This window comes from Chiroxiphia lanceolata, chromosome 5 (assembly GCF_009829145.1).
Source record: "Chiroxiphia lanceolata isolate bChiLan1 chromosome 5, bChiLan1.pri, whole genome shotgun sequence".
Taxonomy (NCBI): domain Eukaryota; kingdom Metazoa; phylum Chordata; class Aves; order Passeriformes; family Pipridae; genus Chiroxiphia; species Chiroxiphia lanceolata.
The window spans coordinates 9,380,211-9,402,812 of record NC_045641.1 but is presented as its reverse complement, the minus strand read 5'-3'; the positions used below and the strand labels follow the sequence as shown (position 1 = coordinate 9,402,812).

General features: G+C 35.6%; 1 protein-coding gene across 1 annotated transcript in view; it reads right to left on the bottom strand.

Moving 5' to 3' along the window:
- The window catches only part of SEMA3E (semaphorin 3E), a 133,240-nt gene that overhangs the window by 22,865 nt on the left and 87,773 nt on the right, over positions 1–22,602 (bottom strand). The window contains exons 5-9 of the mRNA XM_032689271.1: positions 11,607–11,700; positions 4,516–4,635; positions 4,053–4,195; positions 1,381–1,495; positions 978–1,047 (exon numbers count right to left, since the gene is read on the bottom strand). Of these exons, the coding sequence (XP_032545162.1) occupies positions 978–1,047; positions 1,381–1,495; positions 4,053–4,195; positions 4,516–4,635; positions 11,607–11,700 (542 nt within the window). The remainder of the gene's footprint in view (positions 1–977; positions 1,048–1,380; positions 1,496–4,052; positions 4,196–4,515; positions 4,636–11,606; positions 11,701–22,602) is intronic.

The following is a 22,602-nucleotide window of genomic DNA, read 5'->3' as shown; positions in this document are numbered from 1 at the left end:
TATTTAAACAGTTTACCATTTTTCTTCTCTAACATTTTTCCTATTGTTTTTGCTTGGAAAGATGCTGACTAAAAGGAACAGTGACTAAAATGAGTCCTTTTTTTATTGAGTGGGAATGTTGGTTGATTTTATCAGTTAGATCAGAAGATCATTTCGTGTAGGTCAATCCACATAAAAGTTTCTATTTTACTTTTAAATTTTATTCACTTATGTCCAGAGAAGCAATTGATTTTTTTTTGGATTTTTTTTTTTTTAAAGAAGAATCAGTGCTCTCTAAAAAGAAATTATTTCTGAAGACTCCAGAGGGTGATCCAAATAATTTTAATTAGGTGCCCACTTTTCTCTACTGGTACTGGGAGCCAGTAAGAAATGCCAGGTGTCTGCATCGCTAGGGGAGCAGATCTGACTTTGTTTATTAGAAAAAAAATAAATCAAGAGATAGTGGCAAAAGCACAGCTGATCTTTTCTACCAGTTACATCCTAAAGTAACAGTTGGATTTCAGGGATGAGAGTACTATGTGCTTGCACTTGAACTAGGCTGCAGCGGAAAAGGAAGAGGAGGCCACCAGCAACATTACAGCTGGTGCTTTAGGCTTCACTAAGAAGTTAGTAGGAATTTAAGCTGCTATCTACTTAACCTTGAAATACAGTGGAGCTCTCAGGGAAAGACAGGTGACTCTGAGATGCTGTTCTTACAAGCATGCAGGAGTGCATATACTTCCACACTAGGAAATTTTCAAGCTGAGAACCACTTAATTAATTTGTGATCCAGATAGACTGAATCACTGAATGAGACTTCAGCCCCTGAGTGTTGTAGAGCAGTTTTTACATTAACAAGGAAGCCCACTGTGACTAGAACAGAGATTAAACTGTTTACTGTATATTTGCTAAGGGATATGCATCATGCAGCTTCTATCTCTTTAATAGACTGTTCAAACATTCCTCCATGGCTGCTATTATTTCTTCTAGTTGTTTACCTTGTAGTGTTGAAAAGGCCAAATATCACTGGATTCTTGTTATCACGAGTTTGCAGCAAAAATACATCCTCTGTAAAATTTAAATGCAACATTATTGATAACAAACTACTTTTCCCAGCCACAAAAGAGAAACTTCATTGATTGTTAAAAGTATAATCCTATTTTACTCATTTATTCTATTTAATTTTATACAGATTTTAAAAACAATGCAATACATAAAGGAGTAATTGGTGATAGCCAACTCCATACTTATAGAACTTCATATACATTGGAAACAAAACACTAACAATCACCCCCTGTCAATGAATAAAACAAGTACAATATTTAACAGTAAGGAGTGTTATCATGAAAGTGTATGTTTTTTCTTGATAGTTTTGAGTTTGTTGCAGTCTAGGATATTTACCTAATTCATCAAAATGTGTATCGATTCCGTTTCTCCCAGGCACAGAACAAACTAGCCTCGTTTTGAGGAAAGTGGTCCATTTATTGACGAGCATTCTCTGGCCTCCCATATCATTCTGTGTAGAAAGAAACAAGTGCCAATGGTAATTTGAATGAGTAAGTCTGGAAGCACAAACATCTCTGCTGAATTAATTGTTCATTGTGTCTTTTAATGCCAAAGGCATCCCTTTCCAAACCACGTATCTATTACTAGTACTATTTCTCTGGAGTCAGTTTTCAAGTAGGATTGCACTGATCAAGTCCAGGTCTCATTAAGAGCTGTGGGTTTATAAGAATTTTTTAATTCTGTACCATATCCCTGGATAGTTTTAACTATACAGCAGTTGTAAAGCTTTCTTTTTATTGCTCATTTTTGTAAATTAGATATACTAAGTATATTAGTGAAGTTTAGCTTTGCTGTAAGAGCTCAGTGCAGGGTTAGTTTGATGCATTTGGAAACTGAAGGCCTGAATCTATCTATAGAGATGGTACAACTGCGGCAACTATTGGGACTTGCAAGAAAAGGGAGAATTTAGTACTACTTAGCAATCAGATTTTTGTAACCTTCAGGTACCATCCTCAAACCGTGGTCTTATATTCAGGTAGCCTGTGTAACTGGCTGTTGAAGGTTCTGCAGCAGGCTTGCAAAACTCCTCTCACAAACAGAGGTCTGTTTTCCTCAGACAAGTAGGAATAGGGAGAGTAACTACCTCTGTGTTGCAAAACCTGTTACAGCTCAGAAAAAAAATAAAAAGTTGGGAAAAAAAGCCAGTTCCTGAATCACTTGTTATTGTTCGTATTCACTAAATAAAATCTGAATTATAACATACAGTTGTTAAGTTAATGGCCAGATGATAAAAGACTTGGAGTTTTGGAGAAGTGGAAGAGAAAGATCTGTGGGCTTTTGGGTTAACCCATGGCTAGAGATAAAACTTCCAGGTGGATATGTTGTAGACTAGAAGGAACTATTAAAATAATCTATTCAGAACATAAGCCAAAGAATTCTACTTCAGATCTTGATATAGGCTGGAATCCAGAAAGCCAACTGGCTTTGTGGACATTAATGTCTGAGGCTTCAATTTGGTACTTTGCATACTTCAGATGTTTTTAAGTTATACATGAGTACTCAAGAAACTTTAATAGGTAGTATGCTGGTGAGCATATGTGACATATACCATACGTGGAGGTGACAGAAGATTTTTAACTTGTACCTTGTTCTTTGCCCAATACTTTCAAGAAGCTATCCCCTACAGTTAGGCAGGGGAATATAATTTTTTTTAAACAAAATCAAATGTTAAGAAATAACCTTCTCTTTCCTTCCTTTGATCAAGCAGATGTAATCCCTGTGGGAGTGGGAGAGCTCCTCTCATCAGCCTTACAGTGGCCAGTTATTAGAAAAGCAATGCACTCAAAATTCATCAATTGTTCAGAGAGAACCAATTATGGGCAGCTTGATTTGGGGGATCATATGTTAACTGTGCTTCTCTTCAGCAACTGTCCAAGATTTCCATGTGTGTGGGGCCAGGGATCCAAAAAGAGATGCCACCAATACACCAGGAGCATGGCCTGAGTGGGAAATGGATAATCAGGCAGGGCAGCGGAGGGAAGAAAAGTCTTTCCTCATGACTTTTCTGGTAAAACTTAAGTCTGCCTGTGATAATAATTTGCCGGACAATTTGATCATTCTTTCTAGTTTCCTATCTGCACAACTTTTCTTAGTTACTAAGAAGAGGAATGAGAGATGAAATGAAAACATTAATTGGCTGCTATTTGTAAAGCACTCTAGAGGTTTTTGGCGTTGCACCCTTCCTATCATTCTTGCATCAGAGGTTTTCAAAATTTATGGAAACACAGGTGTCCCTGCTCATGCCAGGGGGGTTGGAACTGGATGATTTTTAAGGTGCCTTCCAACCCAAATCATTCTACGAAGAGTTGAATTTGGAGACTGTAAAGTCTAACTGTCCTACTCAAAGTAAGTTACTTTGAACAAGTTGTTCAGTAAATTGCTCAGGCCTGTGTCCAGTCAGGATTTAAACGTCTACAAGGATTGAGGCGCTGGGCAACCTGTGTCAATGCTCAACCATCCTGGCAGTAAAAAAATGTTTTCTTACATTCTAATGTAATTTAATGTGTTTCAATCTGTGCCCATTGCCTCTTGTCCTATCCAGCTGTCTGAAAGGAAAGCTACTGACCCTGCACAACCTCAATTCAGTCCTCACTGACAGAATAGGAAAGCAAGAGGGAATATCAGAGAGGACTGGTGGCTGGGCTACTTCTGTCACCTGGAATGTGAAGGGACATTATTTTATGTCAGCTGTGAGAGTTGCAAGAGCCCCTGGACCTACAGCCAGTCTGAAGGATAATAGAGCCCTGATCTGAACTGAGAATGTGGATGGTAAGAGAGTCCTGTGGGCAACTGCTGTTAGTTACCATCTCTCTCAGCTAAACTGAACTTCAAACACAGATTTTGGATGACTTGTGAATGTTATCATGCTTGAGGGTGAGTAGATGTAAGGTTTTCATTCAGACCATCATGCCATAACTAACAGATGCCATATTTGCCTGGGGGAGAAGGACCAAAAAAAGAATATGTTTCCTTTTTCATTTAGCTGGGAGTCAGAGAAAGGATCTTACCGCACATACACGTCCCACTCTGGTATATATGGCATGAGTGTTTGTCTCAGCCTCTAAAGCTTTTTCAGTAAAGAAGAAATACACTTTGTTATCATCATGGTCTTCATTGTCAGGAATCATGTATGTGCCAACAAATTTTGGTTCTTTAAAAGAAAACAGAGATGAATTGAGTTCAAGTTATTAAAACGTTCTCTTATTTTTTCAGTCCTTAAAATCAACTGGCAGCAACCAAAAAATAAAATTAAAAAACAGGGATCTGTCAATCAGAGAGCTACCTAAGGGCAACCAGGTGATAGAAATAGGGTGTTCATGAAAAATTTCATGGAAGAAAACATAGTTTAATTAAATTCGCCTCCAAATGGATATACATATTCACAAATATTATTTTTTTAATTTGTGGTTATACAGAAATTGTCTAGTCATCTGAAACACCTACGGTTCTTCCTTCTTCTGCTTCCCATACCTTTCAAAAGGCGCTCATTGTCAGGTTCAGTTCGGAGATGGGCCATGCGATTCATGGTGCGAAACAGGGCAGCATCTCTTCCCCAGTAGTCACTGTAGAGACCAGCAAAAAGTTCACCACCTGCAGACCATACATGAAAAAAAAAACAAAATGAAACAACTTGGTAATGTTCTAAATACTAATTTTATTGCATGTGATAGGTGCCACGTTATAAACGTGGCTCATTAATACTTTATAAGGTAAGAAGGTGAGCTGGTATTATATGTATAGTCTGGCAAGCACATGGACATTGTTCCTACTAGCAGTGCAATATTTACAATTGAAGTAGCATGAGGACAGGAATTTTAAAATTCATGAGTCTTGGTCTTATTTTCAAAACTGACTTAACAAAGTAGATTCACAGAGAGAACGTGAGGGTATTAAATTAACATCTATCCACATCTACCACAATAACATCCGACACATCAGGCACCCAAGTTCAAAGATCTCACTGTGGGCCAGTTAGTGCCTGGCTCTAGGGACACCAACCCTTTGTTGGCACCTAAGTTTTCATCAGTGCAAAGATTTTGACCAGTGATTTGCTGCTGAGCAGTTCCAGATGTGCCCTGGTCTTGTTAATGAGAGGAAGCAAATTGCCTGGTTGAAGAACTGGAAGGGACGTGGTGGGTTTGTGAGGAGATATAACAGGAGCCAGAAAGTGGGATGAAAGTGCAACAAGTTTTCAGAGAATGCAATGCTTAGGATAAGAGTGTTAGCTGCACCAAACTACTGATTTGGGCTACTCTGCACGGTTACAGCTGAAGGTTAAACCACTCCTGAATCCACAGACTAGAACTCAAACATAACTGAGCACAGTTATGAGATTTGGCTTTGTGCAAAATATGGCAGAAAAAAAGTCATACTGAAAATACTGGAGGGCTGGATGCGGTTATCTCCCCAACTGGAGAGATAAGAAGCAGCACCTGCTACCTTAGAAGTGATTTCTATAAACAAGAACATATTTTATTAGGCTGAGGGGATTTTTCCAGTCAGCCTACTGGAGCTGTTCCACTTCCCCTGAAATAACTACAGTTTGGGAATAATTTGCTGGCCAAGGTGCTTCAGTGTTCAGCAGACAAAGGAACTATTTTTCTCTGCTACAGTAATAACTTGCTTTCATATCATTAAAATATTCATCACGGTAGGGACAGGACCTCAGATTTCATCCTTCCTGCACAACTGGTGATGAATATTTCCTGAAAAATTTATGGAAACAGAAATTGTATATAGGTACAATTGGGTTATATACGTTTAAAAATCCAGCCACCTAAAATTGTGATACTGGACATATTTTACCTACTAAAATACCAACAATAATTATACCTTTTATTTATGTATGGACACTATTCCCCTTAGCTGACCAAGAATTAACAATAACATATTTCATATCATTGTGGACTTAGATTAGAATTTTTTTAGGGCCATTTTAAGAAGCGGGCAGCTATTGTCACTAGGTGGCATCCTTACGTTAGAAAATAACACAGAAGGAATTAAACTGCACAAAGAGAGGGAAATAAATTATTTCCAGTTCGAGGCTAATCTGGGTAGAGGTTTCAGTGACACAGCTTCCTTCCCACTAATCAAAATAAAGATGACTGATCCATCCTAATAACATTTGCTAGCATTTATAAAGGTTTATAGCAAAAAGAAAGAATTTTGCTTTTTGGTCCCCCTCAAAGTGTGCATTTTGTTTCTAAGAGATACATATGAATTGAATGGTGCCATAAGTACTAATAATTATTCTGAAAAGTTATGTTTGGTAACTGGGGCTGGTTTAGACACCTCTGCTGATCTGGAGATGAGCATACTTTTGCTTTAGGCTTCATTATATACTGAATGGATATTGCCCTGTAAAATACATGGACATGATTTAGTGTAAAATATTGGCAAACAAAATAAAAAGTATAAATTATAGCATCTGTAGAAGTTAAGGTTGCCCAAAACTAATAGGGAGTTTTATTTTTTAAACAGCACAGATCTGCTTAAACCACAGAATTTGCCAGTGTCTATAAAGTGTTCCAAACAATCTGCACAACCCTAATTAAAGAGTTACATTAGTCATAAATCCCCCTTTAATAATTCTGTTGGAAAAATATATTAGACTGGCTGGTATTCTTTTTGATTTTGGTGATGTGTAATGCAAAACAGGATGTTTTATCCTTTCAACACTGCAGTGAATCTTGGAAAATGCATCAGCGCAGGATAAATGATTCATCACATATTGCCAGTGATCAGGATTGACATCTGTAAATCCAGATGTTCAGAAGCTTGGATATGAAGTCTATTCCTTCTGTTTGACAAAGGTATAAAATGTTGGTATACGTAACCAATCTGCTGGCATGGCATTCTTCCATATACTGAAGAAGAATATGGATACAGTCCAAGGACTGATTGTGTCTGTGAGATCCTGAGGGGAGAATATGGAAGTTCCAGTCCTGGATCGATATTATTCCATGAAAGATATTGTACACATACATTAATTAATTCTGATCTTTATCCTGAATGGTTACTAAGCTAAACATAAGACAAGTATCAAGTGTGAGCAGACAGGTCACTTCACCCAAGGACAGCAATGGGACAGAACTGACAAGTGTGACTATTAAATATCTCAGCACAATAACATAATTCTGAGATTTTTTTCACTTTTAACACTAAGAGGATCTTCCCTTGTCCTTTCCAATAGTGTTTTACTTATCCTTTAAATCCAAGTTACAAATTTTGAATGGAATTAGGTTTTTACAGGTGCTGACCAACTCCAGATTCAGTGACAACCTAAGACTGATGTTTGAAAAATCCTGCAAGATTTCTACTCTTTTCTTCTCCATTGAAAATCTGCTATCAACTCACTCCTGTCTTTGTTGCAGGGCTTTATACTGCTGCACATCACACTGATTAATCTTTACCTTTTAGTAAAAATCAGCAGAGTAACTTCACAGACCTTCACTACTCCTCCCCTCTTCCATCTAACCTCAGCTTCATGCATACATGACAAATTAAGTGCTAAAATTTAAGTTTTAACACAGCCCAGTTAATCATGCTAAAACAAGAATAGAAACTTTCTTGTTTCCTTATTTAAGCAAACAAAAAAAAAACTCCCATGGACCTCAAATACCAGTTTTAGCTCAAGTGATACATGCATATATTTTACCTAACATTCTTTTCAAACAAACAAATATGTCAAAATTCATTTGGAACCATTTAAAAATAACTTTTATTTTTGCCCTTTTCTCGGGGTAAAATGTTAACAAAATCAAATTTAAAATTTTTCTTCTAAACCCTTCAGAATTCCTAGACGATAACCCTTAAAGTAAAATAGATTGAAGCATGTGATTTAATTGAAATAAAATAATATATACAAAAGATTTCTGTAAATGGGCTTCTTCCACCTTAAAGGTGAGTTTCCTTCATTTGTTATTGGCATTTTTGGTGTACCTATTTTCAAATTGAAAGGTAATGCAAACACAAGTTATTATTCATCAGTAGTTATTTTTGTGAAAAATGGAAAATTCATGTTATGAATAAAGGATTAGAACATAATGAGTAGAACCTTTCATGTATTTCTTTGACTGTCAGTCAGTTATTACTCATATGACAAACAAAATCAGAACACTAATTCACATTTTAGCAAGTGATACTTCTCACAGTAGGAAAACAGCAAACTCAAAAGAAATTACCTATTGCTTAGCTGGTAAACTTCCTCTGTATATTTGTATTTTCTGTCTGTCACTCAAGTATTCTCTCTTTTGAGAGAAAATGTAAAGTAAAAGACACAAATACGTAAAACTATTTTAAAAGTAAAAGCAGAAAATATTATCAGAATGGATTCCCTGGATATTAACATATTCAGATGTAGTTGAGGTTTTTCACCACTTGCTCATGATATATTGCAGGTAACAATACATGGACTTAAACTAATTTCTCAGCTTTCAAGAGCTAGTGTGGTCTAAGTTAATGAGTGTGCATGATCTGATATCAAAAATAGTTTTGGCTATTGAAAGCAGATGGTAGAGTTCATTATGAATAGAAGTCCAAAGGTTTAATAATCCGTTTAACTAAACATACACATTTTATTCAGCTGGTTTGCCATCCAATATCTATTCTTTTTCCTGATACTGACAATAAATTGTTAAAAGTTAATCGTTCATAAGTTGAGGAATTCATCACAAGCTATTTTACCACTGGGTCAGATAATCTACAATAAAACTTGTAACAGCACAGATACTTAGTTTTAAAGCCAAGTCACGAACTGATGTTTTCTTGAAGTGGGTATTTTAAGTGTTGTGTTGAAATACATGAAGAGATGCAGAAGAAGGGATTGTCTTTCTTCCTAAATTAATCCAACTAAATCTGATTCTAATTAGTTATGTTGTAAATGATCTTTCAAGATCAAGAGTATAAAAGCTTTTAAACTTTTATCAGAGGTATGAAAAGTTTAATTGTTAGCCTAATCCTCATGGTTAGACAATGGCCATATTGGTGTAGGCTGTGTTAATGCGAGTGGCAGAGGTGGGAGCAGGTTTTGAACAGTTTCTTTAGGAAGAAGAGGATACTGGGTTGTGAAAGTTTTGGCTAACAGGTTTGCATAAAACCTTTTAAGGGACATGCACACTGGCTGAACCTACATGGGAGAGTGGAGACAACTCTGGGATGCAGCCTCCAAGGGCACCCTGACTTTGTACCAGGAGTGGATTCCACTTTCTGAGAAAATTGGAATGCATGAAGAAGAATTGAACCTCCAAGCACTGGAAGACCAATCCTGGAGGGTGGAAGCAGTAGTTGTCATCTCCTGTCATGGGGTCATGGCCATCATGAGCTGTGATCAGGGCTTGGTTGAATAAAGGAGTACACTTGACATTAGAAGTCTGTCTCATTTTCAAATTTCAGTTAAAAGATTCTTAATATTCACAGTGTTTGCATCTGTGTCTTCTACCCTTTTCAACTGACTGCCTAAAGAGACAAAGAATATATATCCTGGAGTCTAAGGAGCAGAATTAATTTTGTTTATTCTGTAAACTGTGTGTCTGTGGTTAGTAGAAGTTGGTAGAATAAAGCAGAACACATGGAAATTCAAAGTTCATTAAGATATTTTTCCTAAGTGTTGGAAGTGTTTAACTGCAACAGTTAAAAATAGAAAAATATAAATAAAATAATAAACTGAAGAATTTCATTATGCTTTTAAAATATCATTCCATGATCACTTGAAATTATAGAATTCCCGATGTCTGCCTGGAAAAACAGCCTCTGAATACCTTCCTCAGGTCATATTAGTTTTGATGAAGGGGTGAAAGTTAGTCTGTTTTTTAGTGCTGTATCAGTGATCTGATAAAAATATTATTTCCTCCTCTGTCACATTATAGAATTATCTAGCTTTGTAAGATTGATTTTGTGTCTTTGCCAGTGGATGCTCAAGACTGCTCAGCATTTATCAGGGAAGGGCTTATTTAATGAATTTCATCTTCAGATAAAAATATGAGGATCCATAGGACCTCCCATAATTCAGGCAAGTTCTTGAAGTGCTCAGTGGGACAATCTGGCTTCCATTTAAGCAAATAAAATTCATATTGATCTCACAGTAGGAACATGATCGGGTTAATTTATTTACTTAGTTCTGTCTGAGGAAAGGTTGGGCTTCAAGATTAGACCATGAGGTTTCAGGCCTACAGCAAATTCCTTTGGATGAGTCTTTGTTCCCAGGCTCAGCTAAGATTGGATAAAAGCGTAACAATCTGTGCTTCATGGATTTTGGAAGGTCAGTCAAATAACAACAGTTTTTTCTGATTCTTGCATGACTTCTTAACCCACTAACTCTTAAGAATTAGAGCTCTTTTTTTTTCTTTTTTTTTTCTTTTTTTTTTAAATGACAGTGAAGAATATTTTGATAAATTACTGCATTTGAAAGATTTTGCATTACTGCTGAAGATTCTTCTTCTGATTAATTTATTAATGCAAAGGAGCAAATAAATCTGGCATGTAAAAATATACCTGTCACTCATGACCAATACTTTCCTTCCACCAAGGGTGAACCATATCATTGTAGGCAATGATCAGAAACTTTAGCTGCCTGATTTTAAAATGCAAAGCCAAATGTAAATATCAAAAGGGCCCTAAAATCCTCTAGTTTTTTTTATCCTTGAAAAGTAGAAAATTTATTTAATCTTTTGCCTCTTTCTTCTAGCTCTTTCTTTTAATGAATATTCTTTTTGAATTCTCAGTTTTTATTTGTGTTTTCTAAAACCAGAAATCATCATTGTATTACTCCCTAACTGCATCTAGCTTTCATTCTTTACCTGCTGTTTCAGGCTATCTTTAGTCAATGTACTATAATATTACTAAGAATGTCTTTGCTTGATCTCACAACATGTTTTCAAGAAAACATTATATAGGAAAAAAGATATGGTTTGTTATATCACAACTTCAGAGATCCCAGTCCTACAGTGATATACTCACCAGCAAGGCACAGAGGAGCACTATCTCAACACAGCTTCCTGGCACTGCAGGACACACTGAATTCTATTTTTATACTGTTCAGTATAAGATCAACGCTTCTAATATTGAATCACCACTTTGGGAGAGTTTTGTTAGAAGGCAACATTGAAAACAAATCTATTTTGTCTCAAAGGTGGTAATTTATGAAACAATGAATGTTTCATATAAACACAGTTAAATTCAAATTTTTACAAGATGCTTGTAGCTCAGATTCTCAGTGGATGAAAAATAGTAAATTTTGTGTATTTGTCTCAACAGTGTAAATGTCTAAGCTAGGCATACTGTTTTACTTTTAAGGAAAGCAGGAAATTATTAATTCCAAAATTACACAACGATCAATTACTTTCAGGATGGCATATGTCATTCAACATATCATTTCACTGAGACACCCTTGCTGTAGTTAATGGTGCCTGGGATGTAATATTAATGTGGGCAGCACCATGAGGATTAAGTCTGACATGTGGAAGGTTGCAATGGAAGACTGACAACACTTCAGAGCGCTGAAGAAAGAGACTCAGAATGACAGACTGACAGGACCATGAAGCTTGTGACATAAAGATCATTACCAATTAAGATGGAGGTGAAGGAAGAACTGGGGTCAAAAGGGCACCTGCCTCGTCCTCTCTCAAATTTGTGCGATTCCAGTTGAAACAGATGATCCTTAAAAAAAAAAAGAATCACAAAGAACACTGTGAACCCCACAGGCAAAGAAACAAGTCCTGAGAGAAAAACTTTAACTTGGTTATACCTTTGTAATGGATTGACTTCATTAGGGAGAAAACACAATTATGGTTTCTTACTGAGGTACTAGCAAAAAATCTCTGGGTTTCTACAAATCACCATTGTGTGTGGACTGCCCAAAAAGAACCAGAAAAATATGCACTAGAATTACACTTATTTCATTTCTGTGGGAGTAGGGAGGGAAGTTTCCTCTATCTTTTCTTCAGATTATCTAAACATTAAATAGATATCTAGCCATGGAATGTGTTTTCCCCCTTGAAGCATTTTTTTCCCAGTAGTTGTTAAATATATCATACTATGTTATCTTCTCTTCATAGCTTTGAGATGTTTATAGATCTTCTCCATAGAAGTATGTTTAGGAATGAATCCTCAGTCATGGTTTTCAGAGCACTGTGATTTTTGCAGTGGATTTAACAGAATATCAGTATAAAAAAATATTGGCAGCTTGGTTAAATTTGTCTCTATAAGGCTGTAAAGACTGAGAAAGAATTTACAATTTAAATTTTCATTTGCAATGCTATGCTTGTCTCAGTTTTCACAAAATAGCCCGCTAATTTCTGATTAAAATATCAAGTGAGAGCAAAATATTTTTAATTTAGATATTACCAAAACACCATACCACAAAACACAAGGATAGGGGAGAATAAAAGGGCAAATAAAGTACGAAAGCTTGATAAAAAATACGCCACACAGCCATCAAGTGTGTCACTAGCAAATATTTCAATAGTTTAGCAGTTCCAGTTCTGTGTAACAGTTTTACTCAAAAGTCTACTGAAATGCAGAATATATTAATATATCGGATAAATGCAACCTACTAGTGCATTAAACTAAATCTCAAGTTCACATTGATCATATATGAGGCAAATATTTTGTGAGGCATAAAATCACATGCAACAGGAACCCAAATTCCCCAGCATTTTAAGGAGGAACTGCCTGGAGCTCTCCCTTACAGCAAACATTTTCAAAGAGGTCCAAGAGGCTTTTTAATCATAAATATCAGGTTTTATTAGACCTAATTTTTCCAGTATTTATTAGAATAGCTCAATACTCACACAGAATAAAGCTTGATATATCTAGACCAGACAAAATAATGTCCTGGTGTTCTTCATTTGAGTATATATGGTCCATTTAGTCCTTATATCATCATAGCAAGGGTTTTTTTTCTGATGTTGGTTACATTCATGTAATTTTGGGAGGTTGTAGTATGTGCTGCCTCAGTTCCTAGAAAGTGTTGGTTTTGAGAGGTACAGAAACCTGATCATGTGTCTGCTCTCTGCAATGCTGTATTCTTCACTCTCCTTCAGATCACTCACCTGTATCCTCCCATCCTACCCTACAACCTAAAAATCTTCCCAAGCAAGTGCAATTGCCCTAAAAGCTAAAACAATATTCCCCTCAGGTAACTCCACTCATGACAATTATATTGTCATGAAAAAGAAAAAGGAAAAAAAAAAAAAGAAAAAAAAAAACCAGCATAAAAAGACAGGGAACAAGGAAGCAGAAGGTGGAAAACTGGAAAGATACTAAAAAACTAATATTTTAAAAGGTCAGAAGGACAGAAAGAAAAAAGATATAAGAAAAGTGGGAAAGTCGTAGAGCTTTTAGTTCCCACCAATTGATAAATAGTTGAATATTTCTGTGCATTTCATCTGAAACAGTTAATCTTGGATTTGTCACCAGACCATCCACTTCAAAGCAGTATTCATATCTTAATACCCAGTCAGACAAGTTGCTGTACCTGTCTTCCATTCCCAACTGTCTAATAATACATGCAATTTCGATGGGTGTTCCAGTAAAAAAGTAAGATTCCCATTAGTTAGAGAGTTTCTATAACAAAATGGGATGTAATTTAGAATGCAGTTCTGGAAAAAAAAAGAACATCCGTTTTATGTCTATTTGCAGTGAAAAAGTCACCCTACAATTAAAAAAAAAAAAAGATAGAGAAAAGGAAGGAAAAATGCCATACAAATTTTAAGTAACGTTCCTAAAACTCATGAGGTAACAAAGTGTTCATACTCTCATGTCTCCAGAAGCTCTTGTGTTGGCCTAACCCTTGCATAGCAGTTAAAACTGATGTAGCAGAAAATAACCATCCTGAGTGGAGACTGGGGGTGCAGGAATATTGGTTTCTGCTGCATCAGCAGCAACTGCACATCAGTAGTAACTATTGGCCGTCTGCTGTTGGGTAAATGTCAAACAATGAAGAAATATTTCTCTCTGTGTGGAAATCTCAGTCCCATTCCGTACTTTTCAAACATCACATACCATGTATTTTTTAAAACTAAATACCATAACATTTTGAGTGAACAGTGGATAAAAAAAGAGTAAGGTGAACTCAGGAGGGGAAAGAAAAACTTCCTGAAACCATGCAAAGGAACTTGAGAGTCATAATGACATAAAATTTGATGTCAAGGAAATATTTATAAAAACAGCCTGATGTTATTTATTCTTTAATTGGGTATTAAAATTAAAATTATTCATGTAAAAAATTCACTTTGGGGATTTCAGCTAAACTATTTGTCAATGAATCAGTAATCATCAGTAATCAATAAAGATGTAGAAGTGGAGAGACAAACTGAGAGTTAAAAGTAGTCTTAATGCTTTTTGTTTAATTTTCCCCACATTAAAATAAAAATAGATGTCTCTAGGAAAGGAAGAAGTAATAAATTTAAAACTGTTTGCAGAAAAAAAACACAGGTAAAGTGATCAGCTGTGGGAACAAAATTGTTTTGAAACCATACTTGAAGAAGTTGTAATATCCACACTTTCTGGTTTGTAGTGTATGGCTCACATTTTGTCCTGCATAGGGAATAGAAACTGGATTTTGTTCTGTAGAAGAAGACATGATCCCACCAGAGTGTCATAAACTATACTTCATAACTAACTAATGTAGTTCATAACTACTAATGTAGTTAACCATTTCCCTGAGAATCAGATTTAAATCAATGATAAAGACAAGCCCATCTCTTTTAACGATCATTACATGAATGTGTTTAAAACAGCTAAAGATATGGCTGTGGAATGAAAACGTTAAGCAACTTGTGTAGTATCCTTTCATTATCTACATTTTAAAAGCTGAAATTTATGAAAAAGCACTGTAGCTTAAACACATAATCTAATGTTAACACTGAAAGTAGACAAAAACTTGGATTTCAGTGCAATTTGGTGGATTTTTTCAGTGGAGCTCACCAGTTTTGATATAAAGGAAGATGTGTTTTCCATAAATGCTTGCAGATGCATATAACTGTTTGAAAAGTCACTGAAAATGTAAGCAATGGCTTCTCCAAGAGAGATTTTCCACCTTCACCTTTTAAGACAACATACCAAATATTCCATGGTTGCAATAAGTTATTCCTATCACTGGAGCAAGTAACTGAAGTTCAGGTGTTGGATGTGTCAGCTTACATGGGATGCCAGTTTAAACGAAACAAGCGTTACACATTAATAATCAGCTTTGAAGGCTAATTCCTTAATTCTAACCCTCCTTGCAGTCTGTGACATTGGAATCCCTTGAGAAATGTCAGAATAAAACTGACAGTTTCCTCACAGATTATACAGCACATCGATTCAACATCACAATTTATTTTATGGACATTTTTCAATGGTTATGGTAAAAACTGTGGAAAAGCACATATGGAGGGCTGGGAGTGGAGTTACGTATTTCTGAATGTAGCTTGGGAAAAGAAATGGGGTTCTGGGTTTGATTTATGACACAGTGACTCAGGAAACATAATACACTTCCAACTATTATTAAAATAATAGTGTTCTTTTAAAAGAAATAGAAGATATTTCCAAGACATCAAGCATTTTGCCATTAACTGTGTATGAATTGATAATCTTAGACAATGAAGAATAATGTAGGCTATAAACAATAGTGAGAGGAAAGGTCAATCAGAGACATTAAAATTTAAAGACTGAATTTAACTTTTGTTGCAGAAAATTGCTTTCACTTATGCCAAGTGCTGCTTTGCTCTGGTTCAAGACAACACTTATGCATGTGATTAATTTAAAACATATGCTTACTTCCATTCCTATCCATCAAAGTACTTAAGCCTATTCTCAACATTAATACAACTGTATCTTTTCCCTAAACCAGGGACTTAAAAATACAGAGGGTTTAGTTGTGTTTTCCGAGAATATTATTTTTATGAGAGAAAAATAATTTGATTTTTTAAGGGTTTGTGTTTGGGGTTGTTTTTTTTTTTCACTTTAAATTTTTATTATTTTTTAAGTAACAAGAAGTAAAATATATCATACTGGCATTTTTTAAAAGGAGATTGAAACCATTTCATAACCTTTAATTGCATCCTTAACTGTGTATGCATGTGCTCCAACAGTACCACCACTCTGCTCTCCAGGAGACTTGTGCATTTTTGTGGCTGGTACTGTTTTCTGGTTGTTTTGATTTTATTTTTTCTTGTGTGTGGTATGTTTTAACTTGTTTTTGCTATTTTTTTTCTAAGAAGTCTATGTTACTTACATTGCCGAATAGTAAATCATATTTAGAATTCTGTGGAGACAGGCTGTACAGATTTTTGTGATAGTTTTAAACACTGGCTATACTCTTCACTATTGCTCTAAGGCACTTGACAAAATTCATTCTTAGCTTTAATGATTTCATAGTTCTTCAACCTTAGTAAGAGTGACATACATGCAAGAGCTATTTGTTGCATTTTATTTCTAGGGGACGTGTAATTTATAACTTTATGAGAAGAATTAGGAATAAAAAGGTTCACATGCAAAGTGAATTGAACAGGAAAGTGTGAAATAGAGATGCATTGCTTTGTGCAAAGCTATGAGAAACTCTCTTCTAAAATTCTTAATAAAGCCATATGGTGCTGGTGTCATATGATGAGCTCTTTTTCAAATTCAATTAATTCTTCAAACATCAAAAAAGGGAGTGTAGACACCAAAGATTCACCACATTTTATCATAGTGTCCTGTTTGAAGTGGAAGACTGTTGGGAAGGATGGGACGCAACGGGAGACACCGACTCTGCAGGGAGAGGACATCCCAATGGACTGGCTTACTGAGCACCCTGGTAAAGTGGGTTTTCAACAAGGGTCATCAGAGCTGGAGACTGAAGCCCAGAGCAAGAGGGAGAGCTGCAAATGGAGAAGGTATGGGAGGGAGAGGGCTGTCAAGGGGATGTGCACATCCCTACTCTGAAGACAGCATGTTCAGAAGTTTTCCTCAAACCTCTGTGTGACGTCTGTGAGGTTAATGTTCACTTGCATGGTTATATCATCTCACATTGAAGTCTTTTGCAATTTTTCCCTTTCTCTTTATGAGAATGACACTTGTCCCAAGATAGGGTATATTCTTGGATTCACTGGTTCCATGTATGCTTCTTTCTTTTTTTCCTAATAGTATCTTAAAAGCCAAGTTACAAAGGAATAAAGTAACATGTGACAAGCTGTGATTAGAAACCCACACTGAGTTAGGTGCACAGGTAGACACAGTTGCAGCTTAATCAAAAACCTTTAGAACCATGGACATTAATGTAATTTATGAAATCTCTGAGACAGTAATAGACCTTATTTTGTAGAAAATGGAATTTAAAAATATTTAACATATCAGGTGTGCTGTTTCTAAACAAAGAATACATTTGTTGCTCATATTTACTTTCCCATTTATTCAAATAAGTTCTGAGTCTGGTTTAACCTTAACAATGCACCTTTAAAGTGACATTTTGCACATCCATGCTGTCACATAGCCTAATGTGAGAAACCAAAAAAACTTATTTAAAAATTAATCAAATATAAGATTTGTAAAGCATTTCACTGGGTAACTGGATTTTTTTTTCTCCTGTGAGAGATTGAATACTGAGTGAATCCAGAGAAAGTTTGTGACCACGACAGACAGTGAAGTGCAATATACAGAATAAACCTCATCTTGATTTCTATTATCTCCCTATAGAACAATATAGTGCTTTAAGTATAAATTCATGTGACATATTTTTGCAAATAATCTTTTGTTCTGTATAGTCTCAAAACAGTATTTTTTATTTCTTTTCTTCTTTCTTGTATACTTATTATGCTTACGTTTTCATTTCAACATAGAAAGACACACTGAATACACTGTGCAGAGGCTTCTTTTAGGAAGGATGAACCCTGACTTCCCATTAAAAAAAAATCTGAAAAATCACAGAACATGTCTGTAAATCAGTAGAAAATATAATTCAAATATAAGTCTCCAAAATGAACTTTCAACTCCATGACCTGCCTTAATCTGTACACTTGCCTCATCAAGAAGGTACTTGGTAAAAAAGATATACAGTAAAATATTTTGTCCTTGTATAACAGCAGAACATAACTTACTGGGTCAGGCCTGAAACAGTGTCTTATATGATTCACCCTTTCGTATTTAAGTAGACCAAATTTTGATGCTAAGAAAAATGTGTATTAGCAGTATCTTATAATTATAGTTCCAAACATTAGTTAGGTATCTAATTAAAACAAAACCAACTAACTAATTAAGAAAATTAAAAATCTTAATCCAGTGGAAAATGAATCAATATAATTGAATTTATATAAAGGAATCTGTGCTCCAAATACTTATAAAAATACTAATGGATTACTATTTCAACACACTGTCCTATTTAAATTAACATAGAACAGCCATCGAGGTATATAGGTGAGCAAGAAAAGGATGGTCCCACAGTGAAAGAACTTTTCATATAATATCTTCTTTAAATAATCCAAACATTAATTTTAAAAAGGAACTAAGCACTCAACAAAAAATCTCTGCTTGTTGTGAAAATTATTTGACATAATTAAGATTATTTTGGAGGTAGTATTCCTTCTGAGGATCTGTTTTCAATCCTCTTTACTATCCAGTGACATACTGAAAAGATCAATCATCCTATGGGATGAGAGTGCATAAAATATTACAGACATTAAATCCTCCCTAAAAATTCAGATGCATTTTTCAGGTCTATGCATTTTATTACACAGTTAAACGACTAAGACACATAGGGCTCCAATCTGAAAACGTGTTTAAAATCTGGAGCTATGTCAGACTGCTGTCTGAGTTTGCAAAAGGATTAGCAATTTGTGACTTGTCTCAAAATATCTGGCCTAAAGTGACACAAATGATATATTTTCCTGATTTAATGAATGTGAAAAATTCTGGCAAAAGAAAAAAAGAGCCAACCTCACTGCACATAAAAATCACAGGCATTTAGCCTTAGCAGTTCAGAATGTTTCAGCAGCAGTGACTGAATTGGTCAGAGTTTCAGAAGAGACACCTTTGCATAATGTTAAACTGGACACATAAGCTCATTAGGGTTCTATGGCAAAGAATAGAACCATTAGAAATTATGATTATATTGCATTAATGTGATAGTTAATAAGTATGAAAGTTCCAGGGACCACATAAAGGCTCCCTAGAATTAAAATGTATGAATAGCTGTAAATGGTGATATAGTCTTATGACCAAATACCAAGATGGTACACAAGTGCTATACAGAAGTGAAGGGATTTCTATGGGGAAGTACACAGTTTTTACACAGAGCTTCACTAACCAACACTTTTTGTTTTCCATGATTTTGGCAGGCTAAACTTGTGTTGAGATTGTGAGGGTCACGTCAGAGCAAACATCAAATAACAACAGTTGGGAATTAAGATCACAAAAAATAAAAAAAAAAAAAAAAAGGAAGGATGGAAGGATGAAGGTCTAAGGTTTGAGCTTTGATGATGGAAGAAGGAAGAGATGCATTGGGTATGGAAAGGACAACACTTACATTCAACTGAGATCGGACTTCAGAAGGACTCAGTTACCCTGGGGAAGTTCTGTCTGTCTCCATAGCATGGAGCCTTAGACAGCCAACAGCCCTTTTGCAGAGCTTCAACAGGGGATGTCTAAATTGGCCAGACTAGAAGAAAGAGCATAGGAGTGGATCCACTGTCTCCTGATGACACAGGTGAACTGCAAGCAATACTTCTTTTTAGTTCATCTTTTAATCTAAAATAATTTTTCTATATAGATATCAGCTAAATAAGAAAAGATGTCAGTCATAAATCACAGAAGGATCATACAATATTAAGGGTGCATCTTATAACCTGCAAAAATATTAACTAAACACTGCCATTGTTCATTTTTTCTGTTTTTAATTATGATGACTAACAGCTTATTGAGCAGCACCTCCAATCATCAAACAATGACATAAATTTCACCAGGAGCTGTCACTTGGAAAAATACTTTCCTTCACAAATAAGAGTGGGAGAATCTAAAAATCACTATAATGAGAGTTGGAATATTTCAGTTAGCCCCACCAAATTACCACACCGGTGGAGGATTTCTTTCTCTTTTGGATAATAACATTATTCCTCTGTATGGATTCATTCTACCAGAACCATCTGTGTTTAATCTTGCAAAGGGCAGGTCTAATATGATGGAAAATTCATTTCATATGGCTGATCAATTCACATTCTCTACCAATCTTCCAAATTGAACTTACACTTCATGTATGGCCTTATTTAGACAATATTCAAAAGTAATGAATATCATTCACCTCATTTTAAGGATGGAGAGTACTGTCAAAAAAAACCTGTTGTCTGTTACAAGACATAAGAATGACTGATAAGAACAACTGTGTGGATACAGAATACTTGGCTTTCCCTAGGGCATTTCACTTAGTACATAGCTATTTGATGAAACAATGTGCATTGTAGAATTGTTAATAAATACAAAGTGCTGACATATATCAAATACAGTTGTTATGAGGTATCACTGATGAATCCTCTACTGAAGGTTTTGCTAAATTTTGGGTTTGCTAGAAAGATGATTTTTTACTTTAGCAGTGATTTAAACAATCATATGATTTCTTTCCTAGTAAAGTTTATAAAAAGACTGGGGAGGCATAAATAATGAAGAAAGGAGCTTAATGAGAGCTCAAACTATATAACGCTTTGAATACTGAGTTAAATATCAGAGGCTTACTAAGCAGATTTTAATACAACACTATCCAAAGTGTTATATCCACTTTCACATATAAGACTGAGGTGCCTCATCTAGAGTCTTGGAGATCCCAGGTGCCTTGTTACAGATGATGGTGACAGGAATCCCTAAGAATCTCTTCATTTATCTTTTTGTATGAGACTGATAATTAGGTGGTTCAACCGAGTGTGTAAATTGGGATAACTTTGTGCTCCAGAGAACTTCAGGTCAAGTGAAAAATGCTAAAAAGAGATTTCTCCTTGTGATGCTGTGCCAAGAACTCAGCACTTGACTCCAATAAAGAGGAATCTCAAACAGAGGTAGGGAAGTGACCTTGCGTGTACACACACCATCGAATAGCATGTGTGGTTCTAGTGTCCACACTTCCAGAAGATGTGAAAATACTGAAGAGAGTTCACAGGAAGGACACAAATAAGATTGAGGAATCCTTATTGATGGGAGGTTTAAGAACCCATATTTATTCAGCTTATCAAGAAAAACTGAAGAGGTGGCTTGATCTTTGTGCATAGGTACTTAGATGTGGAAAAGATGTGGAAAAGATAGTGGGAGACTTTTGAACTTTTACTATCAAAGGCATATCAAAGTTAAATGACAGGAAGCTGAAGTCAGAAAAATTTAACTCCGAATAAGTGGCTATTTCCTAACATAGTAGGTAATTAAAGATTAGAACAGCTAATATTTAGAACAGAGAAATAGTGGTTTCACCATTAGCTGAATTCTTTGAAATGACAATATATATTTTCCTGAAAAGCTTTTAATTCAATACCTGGAAAAAATTGTCCATACAATGTGTGTTTGACCACATACAATGTCCTGAGGGTCCCTTCTGGCCTTTGTTTCTTCTCACACAACGCCCATTTTTCCTTTCCTAGCAAAGCATGGGAAGAACAGAACTGTCCTTTCTTTATTATCCTTACTGAGTTTCACTTTTACAGCTGTTCATTAAGCTAATTCTTACAGCCAAAACTCATGAACTTTAATTTCTCCCATAATCATATGCATTGATTCAGAAGGAACTCTTATCCTGCTTCAAAGCAGATGGGGTTTTTGTTGGGTTTTTTTGGAAGGTTTGAATTGGGTTGCAGAGGTTGCAGAGGCTGGGTTGTTGTTTGAACTGGTGCAGACAATCCCTTTCAGGTGTTGCTTGACTAGAACTTGCCCATTTTCTTATGAGTACATAGATAAGCCATGAGTTCGGTAAGAAATACTTCCTCAGGTAGAAGTTGATGTGGGTCTTCAGCTTTCTCTTTTTCCCTTTTTCTGTACAGCACCTTTGTTGTTTACTGTGAGCATAGATGTTATCTTCATCTAGTTAATTTTCTTGTCTATTATGATTTAGGTACCATTTTAATCTCTATTGAAATGTATGCATATTCAACTTCCAAAACCTGAAGTTCTTTAGTCTGAATGAAATTCGGGGCTTTTTGATGTTTTGGTGAAATTCAATAGCCTGTGATGTGGGCATTCAGACTAGGTAATGTAAAAGATCTTCTAGTAAAAGATTTTATGACAGTGTGTTGCTTACTTGACAGAATTTCATATATATTTAGTGGATGGTGTTCTAACTGATGGCTTTTCATCCACACAGAGGGACACTATGTCTCTAAGAAAATATGTTCAGGGGAAGAATTTGTCACATATTCTATCTAAGGACTGACCAACACCCACTTCTATTTGGTCAGTGAAACCAGATGTTCCTCTTCCTTAATCCTCTACAAGCAGAGAGCAGAGATGAGGTAATAGGAACAAGCATGGAGAGGGAGTAACTTGGCAGATCGTTGCTTGTTTTGATTATAAAAATACGTCAGAAACAATATCCTAAAATAATAGATATAAATACGTCCACAATTTTGTTTCTCG